The 19,267-nt window shown below is 25.0% G+C and overlaps 5 protein-coding genes across 9 annotated transcripts in view; 2 read left to right on the forward strand and 3 right to left on the reverse strand.

The window, feature by feature from the left end:
- The window catches only part of LOC409795 (telomerase-binding protein EST1A), a 137,795-nt gene extending 130,254 nt beyond the window's left edge, over window positions 1-7,541 (reverse strand). Inside the window, exons 1-17 of one of the 3 annotated variants that reach the window (XM_006566772.3) lie at window positions 7,481-7,541; window positions 6,062-6,491; window positions 5,690-5,981; window positions 5,336-5,611; window positions 5,000-5,247; window positions 4,708-4,899; window positions 4,501-4,633; window positions 4,254-4,426; window positions 3,940-4,161; window positions 3,535-3,861; window positions 3,263-3,439; window positions 2,665-3,189; window positions 2,497-2,575; window positions 2,283-2,393; window positions 2,188-2,199; window positions 1,283-1,507; window positions 1,048-1,109 (exon numbers count right to left, since the gene is read on the reverse strand). In XM_006566772.3, coding sequence (XP_006566835.1) covers window positions 1,048-1,109; window positions 1,283-1,507; window positions 2,188-2,199; window positions 2,283-2,393; window positions 2,497-2,575; window positions 2,665-3,189; window positions 3,263-3,439; window positions 3,535-3,861; window positions 3,940-4,161; window positions 4,254-4,426; window positions 4,501-4,633; window positions 4,708-4,899; window positions 5,000-5,247; window positions 5,336-5,611; window positions 5,690-5,981; window positions 6,062-6,491; window positions 7,481-7,529 — 3,533 coding nt within the window. In that variant the 5' untranslated portion in view covers window positions 7,530-7,541. Of the gene's footprint in view, window positions 1-1,047; window positions 1,110-1,282; window positions 1,508-2,187; window positions 2,200-2,282; window positions 2,394-2,496; window positions 2,576-2,664; window positions 3,190-3,262; window positions 3,440-3,534; window positions 3,862-3,939; window positions 4,162-4,253; window positions 4,427-4,500; window positions 4,634-4,707; window positions 4,900-4,999; window positions 5,248-5,335; window positions 5,612-5,689; window positions 5,982-6,061; window positions 6,492-7,275; window positions 7,412-7,480 lie in introns of those variants that run through there. The other 2 variants (XM_006566773.3, XM_393289.7) reach the window with 2 other exon arrangements.
- Window positions 7,542-8,276: 735 nt separating this feature from the next.
- On the forward strand, window positions 8,277-10,365 carry LOC413655 (3-oxoacyl-[acyl-carrier-protein] synthase, mitochondrial). The gene is made up of 3 exons (XM_397097.6): window positions 8,277-8,725; window positions 8,833-9,213; window positions 9,292-10,365. The coding sequence occupies exons 1-3, from the start codon at window positions 8,527-8,529 to the stop codon at window positions 10,032-10,034; spliced, it is 1,323 nt and encodes a 440-aa protein (XP_397097.2). The 5' UTR covers window positions 8,277-8,526; the 3' UTR covers window positions 10,035-10,365.
- Window positions 10,366-10,369: 4 nt separating this feature from the next.
- On the reverse strand, window positions 10,370-14,885 carry LOC724214 (gametogenetin-binding protein 2-like). Of its 3 annotated transcripts, none has more exons than XM_006566780.3 (12): window positions 14,649-14,885; window positions 14,451-14,552; window positions 13,581-13,771; window positions 13,357-13,500; window positions 13,070-13,282; window positions 12,806-13,009; window positions 12,490-12,658; window positions 12,250-12,414; window positions 12,085-12,174; window positions 11,745-12,008; window positions 11,266-11,664; window positions 10,370-11,207 (listed from the first exon to the last, which is right to left on the reverse strand). In XM_006566780.3, exons 2-12 carry the CDS (start codon window positions 14,538-14,540, stop codon window positions 11,031-11,033), a joined length of 2,106 nt encoding a protein of 701 aa, XP_006566843.1. In that variant the 5' UTR covers window positions 14,541-14,552; window positions 14,649-14,885; the 3' UTR covers window positions 10,370-11,030. The 3 variants fall into 3 exon arrangements, with proteins under 3 accessions (XP_006566843.1, XP_006566842.1, XP_006566841.1); XM_006566779.3 differs by having other exon boundaries at window positions 14,451-14,555; XM_006566778.3 differs by having other exon boundaries at window positions 14,451-14,885.
- Window positions 14,886-15,806: 921 nt separating this feature from the next.
- On the forward strand, window positions 15,807-16,928 carry LOC724256 (neuferricin). Its single transcript, XM_006566777.2, has 4 exons — window positions 15,807-16,163; window positions 16,247-16,387; window positions 16,451-16,637; window positions 16,694-16,928. The coding sequence occupies exons 1-4, from the start codon at window positions 15,848-15,850 to the stop codon at window positions 16,878-16,880; spliced, it is 831 nt and encodes a 276-aa protein (XP_006566840.1). The 5' UTR covers window positions 15,807-15,847; the 3' UTR covers window positions 16,881-16,928.
- An 817-nt stretch (window positions 16,929-17,745) lies between these two features.
- On the reverse strand, window positions 17,746-19,133 carry LOC100577293. The gene is made up of 3 exons (XM_003250885.4): window positions 18,697-19,133; window positions 18,294-18,449; window positions 17,746-18,211 (listed from the first exon to the last, which is right to left on the reverse strand). The coding sequence occupies exons 1-3, from the start codon at window positions 18,720-18,722 to the stop codon at window positions 17,812-17,814; spliced, it is 582 nt and encodes a 193-aa protein (XP_003250933.1). The 5' UTR covers window positions 18,723-19,133; the 3' UTR covers window positions 17,746-17,811.
- Window positions 19,134-19,267: the final 134 nt, after the last annotated feature.

Here is a 19,267-nt window from a genome sequence, read left to right on the forward strand (position 1 = left end):
TAAATACACTGTTAGACAATTAGAGGGATCATCTAATCAAATAATTTTACGAGGATGAATTGTTAAAAATAGATATTTGACAATTAAATTTTCCAAAAAAATAAATAAAAAAGAATTTAATTTTTCTGAAGAAATGGAACGTTGTTTCAAATATCGGTAAATTTATTAATTAACAATTCATAAATAAATTGTTATCAGCGTAATATGTATCCGTAGAGGCGTAATTCATAACTTAAATTAATAGCAATCCATTGACAGGATCGAAATCTCTACGGTGCAATTAATAATACGAGCCGAGACCACCTATACGGTGACCAAAGTTATACACAGAACGAACCCTTTGAGGCGGAAATTCCCCGTTATAGCTCTTCTGGGAGCCATTAAAACTTTGCTCACATAACAAACGGCGGTGCGAGAGGTAATATCGCCTAACGAGAACATATGATAATGTGCATACGTTTCCTTGGAACGAATTCAAACAAACGTGAAAAATTCGAGAAAAAAATTTGGCGAAACGAAAATCGAGAGGAGAAAAAAAAATAAAAATAAATTCTAACGTGATTCGAAGATTCTTACTTTCGAGAGATTCGATAATATCGGGAAACAACGCGGTTAAAAAGCTAACATTTTCGCAGAAACGTGGTGAATAAACACAGAAAGTCCACGGTTAATTCTCGACCGAGTATTTATACAGGAGAAACATAACAGTTACTAAGCTGAAGTATGTGCAGAAACTGTAAAAACTGTGAACGACAAGTTACAATGTCGTTTCTTAGCAGTTTCTTAGAGTTTATTATTAGCTTGCTTAGTTATTACGTTTGAACGTTTGACGAAAATGTAATAATTTCTATTTTCTGTTTTAAACTTAATTAAATCTTATAGAAATAAATGTATTCAAAAATTTATCGCGAGAAATATAATTATCCGGTACGCGAATATTTTATCAAAAAGAAACGTATATGTTATACGTTTATTTTTAATATATAATTTTTGTAATTATTATCAAATTGGTTTTATTTTTAATTATGAATAATTAAAATCACTCACCCTATCTTGTTGATCAGTTTCCCATGAACGTGAAGATAAGATGTGACAAATCGTTTATTCACCTGAAACAAAATCCACAATTTATGTTAAAATAATGAGAATATAAATAATTATTGGGAAAAAAATATATTTAGAAATATAATATTTGAACTATATAATTTGTTTTTTATTTAATTAAACAACAATGGAAAATTGAAATAAAAAAGAAAAATAATTATGTTTATTCTTTTTTTACCTCGACACTGCTTAATTGTGCCAATTCTTCTAAATCACTATGAGATAATCTCGCTTCATTGGCAGTGGCTGCAGTAGTTGTACGACGAACTCGTCTTCCACCAGGATGAACCCAAATTTCTCTCCTTAGTCCTCCACCAATACTATTCGCTCCTTCTTTCTCTTTCATTCTGGCCCGTTCTTTCCATTCTCTCTCCTCTTTCCTTTTCCGTTCCGTTGATTCATACTGTTAAAATACGTTAAAATTGAATTCTAAATGTAGTTACATAATTAAGAACAGCATAGTGCATAGCGTAAATGAGAGTTCATTGTATACTCGGGAATCCCATCATCAAGTATTTATATCCTATTATATCTAAATTCTCTCAAATACTAATGAAAGATACAAGCATCATACACATAAAGCATAATGGGATCCATTGAATGTTTGTACCTTTCTTTTACTACAACTATTTAAAAAATATGCATGCTAGTATCATTTTGCGAAACAGTGCTAATAACTAATAGAAATGGTGCGTTGATTTATAGAAAATAATTTAGCCAAATGCAATGGATCGAATAATATTCAAACTATATATTTCTATTATTCATAAACACTACCACTTCAAATTACTAATTACGCTATCTGTTTTATTTATAAGCATAGAATGATTTGCTTTTAATTATAATTGTGCGAGAAATACTGACTTCTATACATTGAATTATTAATAATTGAAAGCGTGCGAGAAGGCATAATGATGCATAAAGAAAATGCACGTAAAACAAAAGTATATTATATCAATGCACGTAAAACAAAAATTATAGATTATATTAGATTGCTCGAAGATAAAGAGAACTACTTCAAGCTTTAATTAAGATAATAACCGGTACTTAGAGATATCACACCAAGTATCGAAATTTACTTACATAATGTAGATACTGGCAGCAAAACAAAATCAAAATATTATTAACGTTAGTATTAATACAAACATATAAGTAAGATATTTGAACATTTATCCTACCTTTTTTCTATTTTCGTCAAAAAGTGCTATTAAACTCTCTCGCGCAGAATGGAAAGGATTAGATGCCATAAGGGATCGCATATAATAATATACCGCATCTAATTTCCGTCTCTAAAATTTAAAGTATAATTAAAATAAAATAAAAAAAATTAAAAAAATATATATATATATATATATTTTCTTATTTATTCGTTTGTAATATAAAAATACATACAGCGTAATGTGCTAACAATGCAAGCTGATTGTAAGGCCTTCCATTCTTTGGATTAAGTTGTTGTGCTTTTAAATACCATCTAAAAAAAAAATAGAAAGAAACTTTGGAAAAAAACATGCTATTTTTACAAAATATGATACTATTAACAGTACGTTTATTTACACTTACTGTCTAGATTTTCCATAATTATTTGTTTCATTTGCTTGTTCTCTATATCGCGCCAAATCACCCAAAAATAGATATATTTTTTGCGCACTTACTAAGGCTAAGCCTAAGATCCCAAGACCCTTAGGCAAAGTTGACGATGCAAGAAATGTATCCAATTTAAATTCATATTTGGTTTCAAGGACAGTCAATAAACTCTCTAAATATACAGTACCATCGTCAATAATTTGTAACATTATTTTTTTATAATGTTCTCGCCCTTCAGAACTTTCCTTAGGCATGCCTTTTCGTAGCATTTCAATCATATTATAAAAAAGTATTTTCCAAAAATGTTGTTCAACATTCTCAGCTTGGCAAAATTTAATATCAGTCTCGAGCAAAGTTTTTAAACTTTCTTGTAGAAAGTGTCTTATATATAAAACCCTCTCCCAATTTGATGTAAAACCACCGGAACTTAATATCCATTGCAATTCTAAATCAGCACGTTCTATATCCAAAAGTAAATAAGGATTTTTTGCTAATCGAAAACTGTTGAATGAAGAATTACAAATTATTATTAATATAATTATTTTTATTCATAATTTATAAAATATTCACATACCTATCAGAATAAGGATCATACCACGAAGGTCTTATATTTCCAAATTGGTCATTTGTCATATATGGTGGTGGTACACCATCTAAGTGTGCTCCCTGAAAACTATGATGAGTAGAAGTAATACCTCCATGGGATTGAAACACTGGTATAGTCGAACCTTGAGATATTGTTTCAGTTTCTCTAAAAGTAAAGCAAACGGATCAATTAATTTTGTTAACATTAACAAATAGTTCAATTCAAATATTATAAAAAAATATTTTTTAATATATTTATACCTTTGTACTACTGCTCTACTACTGGGTGAAGTAATAACAATAGGTTTATTAGGATTGTTGGGATCAAACAATGTTCTTTGCTGTTGTGTTCCTTGTTGCCTCGAAACTGGATGACTAGGCGGAGATTGGCTAGTATCGGGTAACACTAAAACACCTGGTGGTTGAGAACTGGTATATCCACTAGGTGATGTTTGGTGTGTGGATAATGTATTTGACAACGAGATAGAATGAGAAGAAATATTAGGTGTTTGTCGCCCATCGTCAGAGTCACAAATTGACATTTTTCTACCTGTTCTCCAATTTTCATCTAAATATCGATCAGATAATCTGAAAATTATACATTAATAAAATAATAAGTTTAAAGTTTAAGATAATGTTAATATAAGTATGTTTTAAATTACATACCTATGTCTATGAAGGTCATCAAAGTTTCGATTACCACCACGATAATTTCTATCTTTACTAGATTCTCGGCTACGTTGTATAATATTGCGATGTCTTCTATGATCGTATCTCCTACTACTGCTACTATTCTTTTGATTATTATTATAGTTATCATTTTCTCTATTTTGTTGATTGTTTTGTCGATCACGACTATTAACACGAGTTTTATCTCTGCTGTTACTTCTTAAAAAAATATAAAAAAAATAAATAAATAAATAAATTTATTAGATGCAATTTTCAAATAAAGAAAAAATATAAATTTTAACGACTCTTACCTCCCACGATCTACATGTTTCTTTTCACGCTTTTTTTTTTTACGTCGACTATGATTACTTGTTGTTTCATTTCCTGATACATTAACATTTTCACGTAAACTCAATACAGATGAACTACGACTTGCACGCTCAGCTTCTAATTTTTCACTTAATTCTACTTCTTCGCTCCAATCCTATATATTACAAATATGCTTAAATATAACATATTTAAATGTAAATAATAAATGCATTTAAATAAAACGCTTACGAATGGATGTTCAGCCGATATATTTGATGTAATATTAACAATTTCATTTTTTAATGAACTGATACTTGAATTTTGTTGATCGTTTTTCTTTTCTTGTGTTATATTACGGTCAGATGTATTATTTACTCGTTGCCTTAAAAAAAAATCAAAAACAAATGATTAAAATATATTTTAAATATCAAATAATTATTTTAAACAAATCATTACGTTTGAGTACGATGTAAAGTCGCAGATGGAGATATTCCCCGACGATGATTTTCGGGTGATGTTTGACGTTTATTCACATTTGATACTGAGATAACTGGAGATGCTGATGACGGCAGCACTGAACTGTCTACTCGACTTAAACTTTCCATACTAGTGTACATAGTACTATTACTGCCACGACGATCATAAGATCTATTTTTGATAAATTAATTATTAAATTAATGTCATATATAATAATGATAAAATAAATATTAAAAATTTAATAAAATATTATATACATTTATATATATACCTTTGCATATATTCTTGACTTGGTGTATGAGATCTGGAACTTGGAGCTGAATACTGATCAGGTGTAACACACCTAAAAATGTTTGTTGAACTTTCTAAATCTTCCGGTCTAAGTCTACCTCTACCTCTAGTTCGCGATGGTGCTGTATTAGACCAGTTAGATTGTGGAGGTAATGGACCAGATGGAGGTAAATTTTGCATTGTTTGAGAATGTTGTATTGCAGGTGGGAAATTATAGTTTGATGATGCCTTTAAAAATATAATTAATACTCTTAAGATATAAAAAAACTTTATTTGAAAGATGGACAAATATTTTTTAAAATAATATTAATTTTACCTGAAATGAGACATTAATATTCCACGAATCTTCTGAAGGTGATGAACTTGGTGGTAAAGGTAAACCATTATCCAAAAGATATTTTTTCTGTAATCTGGGTGGTAAATGTTCTATTTTTATATTTTTTGGCAAACTATCTTTTGCACTACCCCATTTGCCTGATGGTGGTTTGCCTTGAAATTTTTCTGCATGTCCAGCAGGTTCTACACTACGTGTATCTCTAGTGCGATTAAAATCATTTAAATGATTCGTTGTTACAAAAAGAGGTTCTGAGCCCTAAATAAATAAATATTAGAAATTAATCACATAAAAAATTATTTATATAATACAAAATATTAACATATCACTCCAAACCTGTCTAACTTCACGAGAATTATCTTTTCTATTTCCATAACCTCTACTAGATAAAGGAGAATCAGATCGCCAACGCTCTTCATTTTCATTACCGTGACGATTTCTACGATTACCCGAATATCTTTTACCATGTTCATCTCGGTTTTTAGTTCCACTTTCACTATCTCTTCTAGTATGACCACTCGACCGATTACGTTGATTATCGCTTTTATGACTACGATTGGAATGAGAATCACGATCTTCACTATGTTCTCTCTCTTGATCCCGTTCCCAACCTCCTTGATTGGGAGATCTAAGTAGATGTAAATAATATTTTTATTCAATCTGTAATTTTTCATTAATAAAAACGAAAATATTTTTTATAGAATTCACCTATTTGTTACATCCTGTTCAGCCAATGCTTCTTTTACTTTTTTTGGTACATATAATTGTTGTTCTGGTTTTTTAATTTTTCTTCTTGAATCTCCAGGATTATTTTGAGAAGAACTTTGTGCCTGTTCAATATTTGTAATGCTTCTGTAGTTAATATTTAAATCATTCAATTTTTCTGTTACATTTTCAACTTGAGATGATGGGGGACTGTTTTGAGATTGATTAGATCTATTGAGTTGTGATTGTTTTAAGCGATGTTGGACGGAGCTTGATTTAGGTTTTTCTTGTGAGATATTTTCATTATCTAAATCATCTGTAGATCTGCCCGATTTTCGAAGAGGTCCACTTCCTGGCCTATATAAAGCTTGAGATGCTCTATTTCCTCCACCTCTCATTCCCATTGATCTGTCCTTTTCTAATTTTGAATTATCTGAAAATATAAAATTTCATATTTTTAAATTTATTCATTATGAATATTGATATATTTTAATATATTGTAAATTCATTAAAAAGTACAATTTTACAATTACTATAATAAATAAAATATATTACATTTACTTACATAAAAATTTCATTTAATTTAATTTAAAACATGTTATAAATTCAAAAATTGTATTATAAACTGATAAATACTTATTAATATAGTATTATGATTATAATCATTCTAATATCATTGTTTAAAATAAAAAAATTTTTAGAATAATAAAATTGTTAAATTTTATAATTATTATCTATAATAAACCTTAAGAAAAAAGATAAGTAATTTATATCACAAATAAATTAAGAAATAAATACAAAATAAATAAATAAATACATTCTTTTGTTATTAAATTTTATTTTATATAATAAATAAGTTAAATATGTTTGTGGCATGAGTCAAAAATTAATTTTTATTATAAAATTCATCAAAAATTAATTATGTACAACATTTACATTTTTAATAGTCTCTCTTTATATACTTAATATTTGATATATTAAATAATATAACATTTATTTGTATAGAGTAATTAAGTATTATTATTAATTAAATACAACACTCTATTAAGTATAATAACTTAATAGTGATTGTTGACACTCTTGACAGTAACTACAGTTACTATCAATCTATGAAAGTTAGAAATAAAAATTATATAATCTTTAATTATTTGAAATAAATTTATAATTTTTAGAAAAATCTAACAGAAATTATAGTGTATGCTAAATTTACTTCTTACTCTGGTAAATTTCACAACATATCACAGCATAATAATTCCCGCTGTATTTTTAGGTTAGCTTGTTTGGTGAGGTTAACTCTGTAAATGCACCCAACAAAATTGAAAGGGGCATACGTGTTTATTAACTACGTACACATAAAATATAATCATGAGATTGCAAATTAAGATACTTATATTATTCAGTGATATAATTTTTTCAGGGTACCTTGTAAAAATCCTCCCCACTTTCTGCGTCCTTTGTCGCGGTTCGCCATATTGAAGTACAATCATATCCAAACTTTTTTAAATCAGAAAATTTAAATTTATTTTTAATTATATATTCAGTTGATACAACAAGTACTAGTTAATTAATTTTATTAAATAATAAAAAATATTTCAAAATTACTTTTTTTATATTACTTGAAAATAAATCATTAAAACTCGTCTATTTAAATATTTTATTATTAGTTATGTTAAAAATATTAAACAAATACATTACTAAATTATATATAATTCCAGTTACAAAATTCAATATTATAATACATACTATATATTAAAACAACTTTTATAAAAAATTTGATTAGTTGATTAATATAAAAATAACTTCTAAAAATTGAGTATAATAAAATAAAATATTTTTAATAATATTTAATATCTATAAAAATATAAAAATTAAATATAAATTAAAACATTGGTTATAGAATAATAATGTGATGATATTCGAATAATATCATTTCCAATAATTATTAAAAAGAAAAAGTATATCTTAATGATATCCTTAAAATATAAATATACGTATATACATATCACACACACACACACACACACACACACACACACACACACACACACACACACATGCATATATATATTTATATATATACTCTTTTCAATATTATACATATAAAATGACTTGTTTTATCTTTATAAAAAATTAACTGTACATTTTGTATAAAATATATACAAAACTAATTATTTTATGAAATTACGATTAAATAAATACTACTAGGGACTATGGATCTTAGCGCCATACTATTTAAGTTTTAGTAACTTATCTATATTTCTATATAATAATGTTTTCATATTGCATATTGCATATTTTTAAAAGAAAATTATATATTTGTATTTTTTTTCAAATATTATTTTTAAAATGAAAGTAAAAAGATATTTATATAAAACTTAATATATATCTATTGAGTTTTTTTCATAGAAAAAGTGATGATATAATAAGATATAACCTTAATATATTTTAAAATATTTGTTACCGGTCAAATGTTTATCTCGTTTGTTATTATTAATCGTACATTAACAACCGCTGCAAGATGCAAACGGCGAGTTGTGGTTACAGGATTAGGAGTAGTATCTCCTCTTGGAATTGGTACACAGAATGCTTGGCAAGCTCTCATTGCTTCCAAATCAGGTATCACTAAGCTGATTAATCCAGAATATGACAAATTACCTTGCAAAGTCGGTAAGAATTTTATATATCTGACTTTTTAAATAAATTGATGATTTTATTATATTTATATATATATATATATATATATATAATTAATAATTAATAATTATTAATTCTAGGTGCATTAATACCCAAAGGAAATAATCCTAATGAATTAAACATTGATTCATATTTTACAAAAAGTGAGTTACGTACAATGTGCCCTGCTACTGCTTATGCTTTAATAGCTACTGAAGAAGCATTAAATAATGCAAATTGGAAACCAAAAGATGAAACTGATAAAAGAGATACAGGTGTAGCAGTAGGAATTGGAATGATAGATTTAATTGATGTATGTGCAACATATGAAGCTTTAAAAAAAGGATATAATAAAGTTAGTCCTTATTTTGTACCAAGAATATTACCAAATATGGCTGCAGGACAAATTAGTATTAAATATGGTTTTCGTGGTCCAAATCATTCTGTTTCAACAGCATGTGCAACTGGAGCACATGCAATTGGTATTATAATTTTTAACAAATTTGAAAAAATTGTTTATGTATTTATTGTGATTAAAATATAATATATTTAATTTACAGGTGATGCATTTCGTTTTATTCGTGGTGGAGAAACTAGTGTAATGATATGTGGTGGAGCAGAAGCATGTATTAGTCCTCTTGCTATAGCTGCATTTTGTAGACTTCGTGCATTAAGTACTAATAAAAATGATTTTCCATATGAAGCATCACGACCATTTGATAAAGATAGAGATGGATTTGTTATGGGAGAAGGTGCTGCTATATTAGTATTAGAAGAATTAAATCATGCACTTGAAAGAAAAGCTAATATTTATGCAGAAGTATTAGGATATGGTTTATCTGGTGATGCAGCACATTTAACTGCACCTAGTGAAGATGGTACTGGTGCTATATTAGCTATGGATAGAGCAATAAAAGATGCTGGCATAAAAACCATAGAAATTACTTTTATTAATGCACATGCAACTTCAACTCCTTTGGGTGATAGCATTGAATTAAAAGCTATAGAATCATTTATGGGTCATCATAGTAAAAATATAACAGTGTCTAGTACAAAAGGTGCTCATGGTCATTTGTTAGGAGCAGCAGGAAACTTAGAAGCTGTTTTTACTATTTTAGCAATAAAAGAGGGTATCATTCCTCCAACATTAAATTTACATAAATTAGACACAAAAACAAATTTAAGTTTTGCTCCTAATGTAAAGAAAAATTGGAATACAGTTTCGAGACGTGTAGCTTTAAAAAATGCTTTTGGCTTTGGAGGAACAAATGCATGCTTATGCTTTGCCCAATATAATGAATAAACTGATTACTAGAACTAGTTTGAAAAGAAGCATAATAATATACAACATAATCCAAACTAGTCATTCCTTATATATATTAATCAATATATCATCTATATATCATCTAAAGAAAATATATATGCATAATTTTACTCTTTTATAACAAAGTGTCAGTGCTTCTATTAAATGATTTTCATATAAAGCTTAAATATAATAGTTCAAATATTTTTAATACTTTTATGTAAATTTTTTCGTGTAATATATCGTGTAAAAAAAAAGCAAAATCTTTTATATAATATTATTGTACAAAAAAGCTGTAACTTGAAATAATATAGTACATAATGGAATACAATATATATTTTGTATTAATTTTTAATATTTTCCGCTCATATCATTATTACAACATTTACATTCATTTTGCAGAAAAACAAATCTAAATCTCTGCTTTCAAAAAAATAAAATCCTCTTAGAGGTATATAGTAATTTATACAATAATTATTTACTACGTGCAGATGATCGTAATTTTTTTTACAATCAATACATGCTTCCAAAAATTATTATTTAATTATATAAACACATGGAAATCAGTCTCATTTAATTCTGATCACTGATCATATTTGTGCATTAATTTAATAACTTACTTTTTTTTAAATCCAGTTTTCAGAATTAATACTTGACTATAAATTCTGATTTCGTTCATTTACAATTATATTTTCATCTACAAATGTCTTTTATTTTTATAAATTCAATTGCATAAGAAACAACAAAATTCAAGGCATAATTGTTTCTTGGTACCTCTAATTTATTAGATGTAATTCTTTGCTTACAGATAAACCATACCATATGATGTTCTTACGATGTACATCTCCAACAATATTTTATTCTGAGGAAGGTTGACATCCAATGATAATAGTTATCCGAAATACATCTATTGCACTCCTGTTTCTCTACTGGCAGTAAATCAATGTAAAAAAGAAAGATTGTATCCTATTAAGTAACCATATCTATTAGGAATTCTTAATTAGGAATGGTAAAGGGTTTATGATGACTGCATAAAATAGCAAAACGTTTTCTCAATGTTTGACGTAATTCTTGTCGTTTTTCAAGAACTTGGCACATTCGAGATTTAAATTCCAATACTTCCTCAGCTGGAATATAACTTTCTTTTTCTTCATCACCGGATAAATAAGAATCCTAAAAACAAAATTAAATTATTAAATGCGAAATAAAAACTCTCTTGAACATAACTTACTTCTAACATTTGGGTAAGTGTTAAACCTCCACCTCTTTCTTTTAACAATGAGATACTAGAACTGGAATGAACAAGTTTATCAGATGGTCGTATATCTCTTTCATGATTACAACATCCATCACTACAAGCTACTTCAGATCCTTCTGGAGTACTAGGAAGAGAAGAGCTACTAATATTATGTTCCGATGAATAACCGCAATCTTGTGATGATTGCTCGCTTGAAGAACGACTTTTTCTTTCTGAGATTGATAATTCAAAACGTTTTTTCATTTCTATCCACATATTGCATCTCTTGCTTGGCTTTCCAATCCAAGCATCTACTATTTCTTTAGTCATTGGATGTTTACAGTCTTCTAAATTATGCCAATGGTCATTTTCAATTTTTTCCGAAAGATCACACTATACATTGAATGATAGTTAAATCTTATAACGTACGTTAAAAATTATGTAGAGCATGTATTGATACATTAAATTATTACCTTACACGATTCACATGCATCAAATAATTCTTCTTCAGAAAGATTTTTAATGGGTGTACTTTTTTTAATTTGATTTGTAGAAATTTTGGTCTTTGATTCAGAAGAACTCTTTTTAATTGTAGTTTTTTGCACGTTCGATGATTTTTTTGGGAATGCTAATTGTGTTTGACTCTGTGAACGTGATATACTAGATTTTGATTTTTTTACACAATCCGGACATTTACAAGTAGGTGGTCCCTTATTTTTTGGATCTAATACTTGTAACTAAAAAAAACATAATTAATTATGTATAATTTATATATGTATATGTTTACATATACATAATGAAATATAGTATTACCTTATGTTGATCTATATTTTGTGTTGTCGGTTTTGAATCCGCACAAACACAAGATGTATCACTATTACCACTTTGTTTTTTGCTCGAACACTAATAATAATTAACTTATGTAAGAATATTAAATATATAAATTTTGAAAATTTTAATTTTCAAATAATAACATACATCACATGTATTTTCTTTTTCTTCTGTCTCATATCGTCGTTCTTTCTTCTTTTTACGTTTCAAACGTAACTTTTCTCGTCTTTGTTGTTTTGCTATCTCTTCTCTTGTTAATTCTTCATAGAGAAGTTCTAATTGAGAAATACCTTGTTTAACTTCTACAGCCATCTATAAAAAATCAAGTAATCAAATAATTTATAAGTAGCTCTATTAATATAGTTATTATCAAAATAAATAATATACTTGAAAATTTCTAGATAATGCATCTACTGCAACAGCAGCTAACACTTTGCATACAGTTTCCTCTTCTCTTAATCGTCTATGAACTCTATGTAAACGTTCAGCAACACACATTCCTAAACATGTAAGTACCTCTTCTTGAGCAATTTCCAATGTTTTTGCATGTCGTTCTCTATAATTTAAAAATTATATTTTTATTTTATTGAAAGAATAATTTATATTTTATTGAAAAATTAAAAAAATTAAATTTTATTAAAATAAAAATATAATTATATTTCTATAATAATTTCCATTTTATAATAATATTATAATTATATACCTTCCCATAAGTTCTGGTTGTGTACGGCCAATAAGATTACCCATATAAAGTGGATTTGTAGGTATATGTACATGTCTATCACGTATACAACGTCTGATTCCAGCATATAAAGAAGCAACATAACCTTTTTCTTTTTCTGGTTCAGGTTCTGTTGTTAATAAAGAAAATGCTAGCAATACCTTTGTACGACATTCACCACAAAATCTGTAATAGTAGATATAATACAAGATTTTTATAAAAAATCATAAAAATTTATGAACCTACCGATGTTTACGTAAATATGTATCCAAAGTAGCCTCAAGGGTATTACTTTCTATCAAAGCAAGTTCCAAACGACATGAATGGTCCATACAGTCCCATACTTCTTTCCATGCACTTGGAGGAGGTCTCATACGTTGAATTTCTAATGAATGTAGTACACATCTTCTTGATTTTTTATTTCTGGGTTGGCCTTCAACTAAACTATTTAATCTAGCACTGTGCATATATTAAATATAAAAAATATTAAAAATATATAGAAAAAAAATATATGTTCATGCATATTTTATTACCTATGCCCTTGTAACATCGTACAAAGCAATTGTGGTGATTCTAAAACATCATCCTTTATTGATAATAAACCTTCAGGTGTAATCACCAATGGATCTAATGCTGGGTGTCCTGATTTCATAAGAGCATAAAATAATCTTTCGACACTAAATATATAAAAAAACCAATTAATATAAGATTATAATATTATTATAATATGAATATATTTATTTATATATTATTATACCTTCTTCTGCAACCAACACAAGGTACAGCTTGACCTAAAATTGCAAGCATATCCTTGCATGTTACTTCAAATGAAGCTTTTATTTCTTCTTTTGTAAGCATATTAAATTTTCTGGTAAATTCATCAAGTTCTTTACCACAAACTAATGGACTATCACAGATTGCTCCTAAACCATTTATGTCCATAATCATCTACATGAAAGTAAAGATTACATTATATTTTATTAATTAAATTAAATTGATTAATTAAATTTATTATTTTTTTAATATTAAGAGAATACTTGTAATAATTCAAATATATAATTTATAATATAATCCATATAATATATATATATATATATATGTATATATATATATACAATTTTATATAGAAAATTTAAACTATGAATGTATGAAATTACTGAATAAATTAAATATTATATTATTAAAAGATATATGTAACATATTTTAGTAAAATTGCATATTTATTTTATATTTTCTTATAAAATAAAAATACATATATCTTTTTTATCATTCAAATTCTTATATCATTTAATTAAAGTACAAAAAAAAAAACAAATCAACTTTAACAAACTTTGACATTCTTTTTTTCAAAAAGAAAACAAGTGATTTTAAAATTATGATAATCATATATGCAAATGAAGATCGAAAATTTTGAATTTGTACAATGTCAATAATCAGCAACTAGTAAGCAAAATATAGATACCATGATACTCCTAATTAGTTATGGTATAAGCATGCATTCATTGTCATGTTGTTAGGTTAAGTCAGAAATATCATGGAAAGCTATTACGTAAGTCTTTTTAAGTTTTTAATTTTAATAATCAAAAACTGTGCTCTAAGAAAAATGACAAAAAAAAATTGTACTCACCGTAAGATTTTCATCGACTATCAATGGCATTTGTCTTCGCGTCATATCGACCGGGTAATCATCCCGCCAAACGTCCACTAGTTTCGCCATCGCTGTTGAATTCTACTATTAATAAGAAATGTATGCAATAATATTCAATCTCAAAAGATATTACAATACACGGCCACAAATAATTATAATTCACTGCAGCAATTATACCAGAAAAATAAGTAGAGAATATTATACGTCTGCCATTTGCAACGAGTGGTTTCTCACTTCCGCTCGGCGTGCATTGTCCCGCTTCCTTCTTTACGCGTCATCTTATCCTTATTTTAAAGAAATCGTATAGTAGTGATCATGTATATTGGTTACTCAAAAATACTTTCCATTACTACTTTTAAATAATCGATTTTTTCTTTTTAGTATATATGATTTCTTAAATCGGTTCATAAACATTATTTCTAAATTATAAATATATTAATTAATGTAATTTTTCATTAAATTATATTTTTTCTTATGATAATTTTTTTCTGTAAAGTAGACTCCTTTGCCTATATATATATATATATATATATATATATATCTATATATATATATATATCCTAGAATAGAATTTAGTTCTCAATGATCTTGAGTAAACAATAAATGTAATTTCTACTTTAATGTATTTATATAATTCTTTATAATTTTTTCTTTAATATTTTTTTGATTTAACATAAATATATATTTCATATAACATTAAAAAAAATTTTTAATATAACAAGCAATATTTTAATTAAATAATATCTTAAAGTGAATTTTTTTTGGTATCTATTATATAAAAAATCATTTAAGATACAATCAACAAGTATATAAATGTTTAAATATATACATGTACGTATTTTCATAAAATTTTATTTTTATAAAATATTGAATTTTTATATTATTTTTATATTTATATTTATATAATATTATAATATTATAATAATTTATATTTATATAATATATATAATATTATATTTATATAATATTATATTTATATAATATTATATATATATAATTTATATAAAAGATAATTATGATAATGCATTAGTTATAATCTATCAAATCATTTAAAATCTCTATTATTATCTCTATTAAATCATAAAGTGAAATCAAAAAATTTTTCAATTCTTTTGTATATATTATATATAATATTTTTGATTCATCCTTTTTTCATAAGAATAAAAAGGTATAAATAAATATAATAATTATACAATAACACAATCATTAAAACTTTTTAAGTTCTTCACTTCAGTTGCATTATATCTGTTGCATAAAATAATATTTATTTTAATTTTTGCATTTTTCATTTTTTCATTATTATATTTTTTTATTTACAGCATAAATAATATCTATTTTTCAAGAAAACTAGGTTATTAACAAATTTATTTGAAATTATGTTTTCTAAATATATTTGGTTATTGCCATTATTTGTATCTATTTTATTATATTCAAATAATTATTTGAATGATATTACATTTAATTTTATGAATAAATGGTTAAATATTACTAAAACTATTTATTCTAATCTTGATAGAAAATTAAATATAAAACCAAATTTAGATATAAATCAAAAAATATTTACATCAAGTGAACTTAAAAAATATACAAATTTGGAAAATGGTTTATATATTTCTATATTAGGTCATGTTTTTGATGTCACAAAAGGTGCAAAACATTATGGTCCTGGTGCAACATATCACGCATTTACTGGTATAATCTACATTGAAACTACATTTATCATTATATTTATAAATATATATATATGTTATTACATATGTTATTTATATATTTAGGACGTGATGCATCTTTAGCATTTATTACTGGAGAATTTAATGATAACAATTTAATAGATGATATCTCCTCGTTATCTATTCAACAAGTCAAAGCATTAAATGATTGGGTTCAATTTTATAATAAAAATTATATTTACAAGGGTAAAAATAAATTAAATATTTATGGCAAATTAAAGAACAAAATTAAAAAACTTTTTTTTATAGGAAAATTAAATGGTAAATATTATAATGAAGATGGTTCCCCAACTAAAGAATTTTATAATGTGCAAAAAATATTAATAGAAGCAAAAGAAAAACAATTTGAAGAAGTACATAAAAAACAAATGTTTCCTCCATGTAATATAGAATGGAAACCAGATTCTGGAACAGTTGTATGGTGTACTAAAAAAAGGTAAATATAATAAAAATATATAAAAAATATTATTAATTAAAATTGATTTTTTTTAGTGGTGGAATAGAAAGAAATTGGATTGGTGTTCCAAGAATGCTATTTGAATCTCCAAATTCTAAAGAATATAGATGTGCTTGCGTAAAACTTGATAGCAAAGAATATAAAGAGTTCAAGGGTATGCTTAGAGATTATCCTCAATGTCCAAAATCTTCTATAAAATGTGCTGTGAAAACAAAAAACTAATAAAAAACAAAAACATATCATAGATAATAACAACATAATTTTAATAAATTACACTTTTATAATTCTATTTTTTTAATTCTGTAAATATTTCTTTAATTTTATTATTTTTTCTATTCTTTCTAAATAAAATTGTAAGTAATTGTAAGTAATAATTTTTATATATTTTTATATAATACTGAAATACATTGTAAATAATTTGTAATATAAAATATAATATAATATATATATAAATATTTATATTTATAGGAAGAATTATTGCATTTATTTTTAAAATATATATATATAATTTTAAATAAACATTTGTTTTAAATAATATTATTTTTTTATATCTGCAGTCTTTTTTATTATATACAATTCAGAAATTCATAAAATTTTATATTATTTAGATTTATTCTATCTTTAATATTTTATATTGATAAATGATAAAAATAACATTTTATAATATATAAAATTGTTATGAGTAAATGCGTAAATGAATAAATTAATAGTTATAATTAAATATGTATATAATAAAAAAGTATAAATGTAAAAAATTTTCAAAATTAATATTAATTCGTCATGTATATTGATCCAAATAAAATTTTTTAATTATTTTAGCATAGTTATTCTAGTATATATATTTTTTTTATAAATGTCATTTGATTGTCTTTATTTTATCATAAAACTATAAATTTAAATATTAATTCATTGAATACAAAATATATTTTTTGTATTCTTAAAGTTCTTTCATTATTTCATTATTTCAATTTATAAATTGTTATTACTTATTAAGTATTTCTTTTTTGTATTATTTTCTAATAATTATATACATAAAAATTTAAAAAATATTTTTATTAATAAATCATAAATTTACATTAAGAAAGAAAGATAATTTCTTTTAACACAATATTCTATTTTAATTATAAAAAATTTATAATACATTTTAGTGTTTTTACACTTTCTCACTTTGGTCATTATCAATTTTTGTAGGTGATTCTCCTATAATACCACTCAATTTATCAAGCAACATCTGCATTGAAGCACATTTTCGTTTAAAATTAATTTTTGATCCAAATACTCTTTTAATTTTTGCTCTTCTCTTTTTCAATTTTTGATCAGTAGGTTTTTCTTGAAATTGTATCATTCGTTTATATCTCTTCACACTCATATATGTAATACATTCATTTGTACCATCTTTTTCTTCATAAATTGTTTCCAAATTATTTAACTTTCTTTTCAAATTTTTGTTTAAATAATATTCTTTACAATCAATTTCTTCTGTTTGTACTTTATTTTTTGTATTATTACCTTCCACTTCTGTATATGTTCTTTTTCTTGGTCTTAAACTGCATCTAATATGTATATATAAATTAGTTAATAAAACTAAGATTCAATTATAAAAAAAGATTATATAATATTATAAATATTTTATACCTTCTATTAAGAATCTCATTAGACTCATCTTTAAGTATTCTTTTTTTGCATATCCTTTTGTTCTCTGAAGATGGTAAATTTGTAGTTACTGTGAGCATCTCTAAACCTGCCACTACTGCAGGTAGATTAGTATCGATTGTATCATGTGTTTCTATTCTGTAAAATATGATAGTAATTTAATTTTTTAATAAAATACCTTATATTATTTTTATAAAAAAATTTATATCATAAACTAGTAATGCTGCAAATATATAAGTTTATAAAACATTAAATTATTGAAAAAATATTAATAAACAAATATTTTACATATAAGTTATTTTAACTAAGTTATTATATATATATAACATATTTTTATATATAAAAATAATATCTCTAGAAATAATTATTAATTCGAAAAACTTACATTGTTGCAGATTGTGTTTTGTCCATTTGTAAAATTTAAATGCGTATATATTTATGAATTACTTAAAGATATTAATTACTTATAATCATAATTGATAATTAATTGAGATCATTAGGTAAAAAATTTTTAAAAGTATAACATATTTAGCATATCCATATATGCTCTGAATCTTTAATATTTGAAGACTTTAATAAAGTTGTTAAGATCTAAATGAAGACGGAACATTCACGCTGTTTCCAAAATTTAAAATTAATACTATAAATTGTAACGGAATTTATGCATCATATAGTTATTTATTATGACAGAAGAAAAATTAAAAATAACAATTTTTTGACAAAAACAATTACAAGCCACAAATTTTTAATACTTTACAATCATTGGTTAATATAATAGTTTTCACTACAATAATCTTATTTTACCAAACTTTAGCTCCAAGAACAACAGCGCTCTCTTAACTTAAACTTATAATTGTTACCAACCAATAACTACATAGAAAAATTAACCATTTTGTTTCTATACATTTCTATACTATATACATGAAAATAGTGGTCTAAAGTGGTTAAAATGTCAA

The sequence above is a fragment of the Apis mellifera genome, linkage group LG3 (genome assembly GCF_003254395.2).
Source record: "Apis mellifera strain DH4 linkage group LG3, Amel_HAv3.1, whole genome shotgun sequence".
Taxonomy (NCBI): domain Eukaryota; kingdom Metazoa; phylum Arthropoda; class Insecta; order Hymenoptera; family Apidae; genus Apis; species Apis mellifera.